Source organism: Austrofundulus limnaeus, unplaced genomic scaffold (assembly GCF_001266775.1).
Source record: "Austrofundulus limnaeus strain Quisiro unplaced genomic scaffold, Austrofundulus_limnaeus-1.0 Scaffold70, whole genome shotgun sequence".
In the NCBI taxonomy this organism is placed as follows: Eukaryota; Metazoa; Chordata; class Actinopteri; order Cyprinodontiformes; family Rivulidae; genus Austrofundulus; species Austrofundulus limnaeus.
The window spans coordinates 22,720-25,986 of record NW_013952472.1 but is presented as its reverse complement, the minus strand read 5'-3'; the positions used below and the strand labels follow the sequence as shown (position 1 = coordinate 25,986).

Sequence of the window (3,267 nt, the reverse complement as noted above, 5' to 3'; positions counted from 1 at the left end):
TGACAAATAAACATTTGCATATTTTTTAAAGAACAAGCATTCAATAACAAGTATTTTAAGGCAGTTAAGAAAAAATAATTAACTTTTAGATGTAAAAACTTCAAATTTCTTAACATTTATTAATCATGGTCTGTCCTGTGCAGAATGATAAAATGCTAAATAATTTCTTTACTAAAACCTCTACAACTTTGCTCCAGTTCATTTTAACAGCATGAATCTTTGCACAGTAATGTCCACAAGTGAGTTTATGGTTTCCAAGAGCTTTTAGCCTGAATCATTATGATTTTAAATATGTTATATACTGTCTAATGAAAAACATATTCAGGTGAGAGTGAAAAAAAATTATGTTCCATCCCCAATATGTCTAAAACCACAGCAGCTGTTTTAATATTTACACTTCTGATGAAATCTCCTAAGTGTTTCTTTATTTTGATACCAAGATTATTGAAGTAGAGTTCGTAAATGTTGAGATACACTCAGTTACATTTCAGCATGGGATTTTGAGAAAAAAAACCTCAAAAAAAACCCTTGGGGCTTAAGAGGTTAATATGACTTTTTTTATAAACATTTTTTGATTTTCCGTGTCCTGGATGACTGTGAATCTACACCAACATGTGAGACTAACATTAGCGTCAGATCGTATCGATACTAGCATGATGACATTGATACAAGAAGTAGAATTCTGCAGAATAGATGAGAAGCGGCAAGATATAATCAAGCATTAGATGAAAGAAGCAGGGCAGATAAATCATTTCGTTGACTCAGACTGCACAAGAACTTCAGGACTGATCCACACATACTAACATATAGCATCTGTATGCGAGCTTTGTTTGACACCACATTTTCTTCAGGGCCGTAAACTGTTATACTGTTAGTCTGATGATGGTCGCCTGTAAATGACATATAATGTGAACAACCACACATCAAAATCAGATCTTGGCCTTAGACTGAACCGCTTCACACAACAAACCTAAAGCCGACATCCCTGCATGTCAGTGATGAACTGTGGTGGCTTTTACCTCACACCATTTGTCTGTCATTCAGGTGAAAATTGCCCAAGTTGGATGGTCCCTATTAGCATTTGTACTAGCAAGGACCCCAAATGCACCACGCTCAAATTTCTGCTGGACAAACCAGAGGACACTATTACTGTGAGTGGTGTCGGTCCGGACCAGTGGGTCAAGGTGAGTTCCTGCTCCACTTTTTCTAAAACCAGCTTCATTTTCTGTTGATGTGAAATATTTGTACTGCTTCATCAACTCTCCATAAAGATGCATTTCAATATGAAAACTGATGACTAAGGAGTTACTGAAGTCACATTTAAATATCCCAGGCCCACGAGACGAGACTCTTAACAGCGCACCTGTGTCAACAGGGCTGCAAGTGCAAAGACAACTGAGCAGGAGTTAGAAATATAATGAAGAATTTCTAGCATTTTAAAACACGTATAGAGAGGATAAATCCTCAAAATTTCCTCCTCCCGCTGTAGAAAAGTTAGGTCGAGTTACGTTATCATTTTCTCCCTCCTGCTGCACGTCACGCAGAGTGAAGCTTTAACAACTGTAGTTTTTCACACACAATTGTTTGAGAAAAAACTTGTTTTTTATGTATTGTTACTCACAGAGATGATTAAAAAAAAGACGTGGACGTTCGTTCAGTCATAAATCCATCTTACTAATGTAAAGTTGGCTTCCGCTTTGATGATGAAGATGATGAAGATGAGCGCGCAGCAGCTAATAAGTTCAGCAGGCAGAAGCTCATTGTATAACAGGCAGATATTAAAGCAAAAATGTTGGGTTTAATTAAGATTAGTTTTCTGCAAAAAAAATGGTCTGAAAATTACATTATCTTAACTTTTTATGATAATTTTTTATAGAGCGATATATACCGTTACCTTGAAGGGGTTCAATTTAAACCGTGATATGAATTTGAGGTCATACCGCCCAGCCCTAATTTTCTCATATATAACTGAAATAGTATATTGTGGGAGATAAATCATCTTAATTTCTCCCACTGAGCTCCCACTGTAAAATATGCTGCACATAGCTAAACATAAGTAGGAAAAACTCATTTTTTGTTAACCACAGTGATGGAAAAAAGACATGGACCTCAGTTGCAGTTTTGGTGTTCTGAACTGTAATTTCATTGTGCTTTGAACAATGACAATAAATGTTTTTCAATTCAGATTAGGGGTAACATTATGCTTGAATCACGTTATACATAAATAATGCAGTTGTCAGTAAATCAATTTTATAAAGAAAGAATGTCTCAGTTTTACAGATACTGAGCTAAACTTTGATGTGGTGGAGGTTGAGTGTAGTAAAGAATGAAAATGGTTTATTTTTTCCCTCCTACAGTCTGATGCAGTTCTCTGCTGTTTACAGATTAACCCTGGAACTGTGGGTTTCTATCGCATCCAATACAGCTCATCCATGCTGGAGAGTCTGCTGCCGGGAATCAGAGACCTCAGCCTGCAGCCTGTGGACCGACTCGGTCTGCAGAATGACCTCTTCTCCCTTGTAAGGATCACTGATTCACACACATTCGCAAAAAGCTGGGGCTGAGAGTAGTTCATGAAGGAGACTCTGCAGGCAGGTACTCTGTGACTTGGCCTGTTAAGAAAATCAATCAATAAATCAATCAATCGCACTATAAATTGAAGTAAGGATGATTATTTTTATTTGCCTGTTTGTTTGTTTTCCTCTCTTCTACTACTTAGCATAGAAAGTAGTGATCTCTGGTGTCAGGTGTTTGTCAGGCGCATGGTCTCAACCCCTCTGTAGCATTAGTGCACCGTGAACCAAGTAGGGTCTCTGCAGTACATGTTGTGTTGTGGGCGGAGACCGCCCTACTCGTGATTGGTGAAGTTTTCCCTAATTGTGATTGGTCCGATTGACATGTCTTGTGGGGCAACTTAAAAGAGGAAGTAATAATAGTAAAAAAAGTGATTTATTGACCGTCTAGGTCAAGTGCTCCCCCTGGGGACTCCCTTGTTCTGCTGGGGGACTTCAACGCTCACGTGGGCAATGACAGTGAGACCTGGAGGGGCGTGGTTGGGAGGAACGGCCCCCCCGATCTGAACTCGAGTGGTGTTCTGTTGTTGGACTTCTGTGCTCGTCATGGATTGTCCGAACACCATGTTCAGGCATAAGGGTGTCCATATGTGCACTTGGCACCAGGACACCCTTATGCCTGAACATGGTGTTCGTGATGGACAATCCGTGACGAGCACAGAAGTCAAACAACAGAACACCACTCGAGTTCAGA

General features: G+C 39.2%; 1 protein-coding gene across 1 annotated transcript in view; it reads left to right on the top strand.

Moving 5' to 3' along the window:
- The window catches only part of npepps (aminopeptidase puromycin sensitive), a 50,425-nt gene that overhangs the window by 34,582 nt on the left and 12,576 nt on the right, over nucleotides 1–3,267 (top strand). Inside the window, exons 15-16 of the mRNA XM_014010505.1 lie at nucleotides 1,045–1,184; nucleotides 2,385–2,519. Of these exons, the coding sequence (XP_013865959.1) occupies nucleotides 1,045–1,184; nucleotides 2,385–2,519 (275 nt within the window). The remainder of the gene's footprint in view (nucleotides 1–1,044; nucleotides 1,185–2,384; nucleotides 2,520–3,267) is intronic.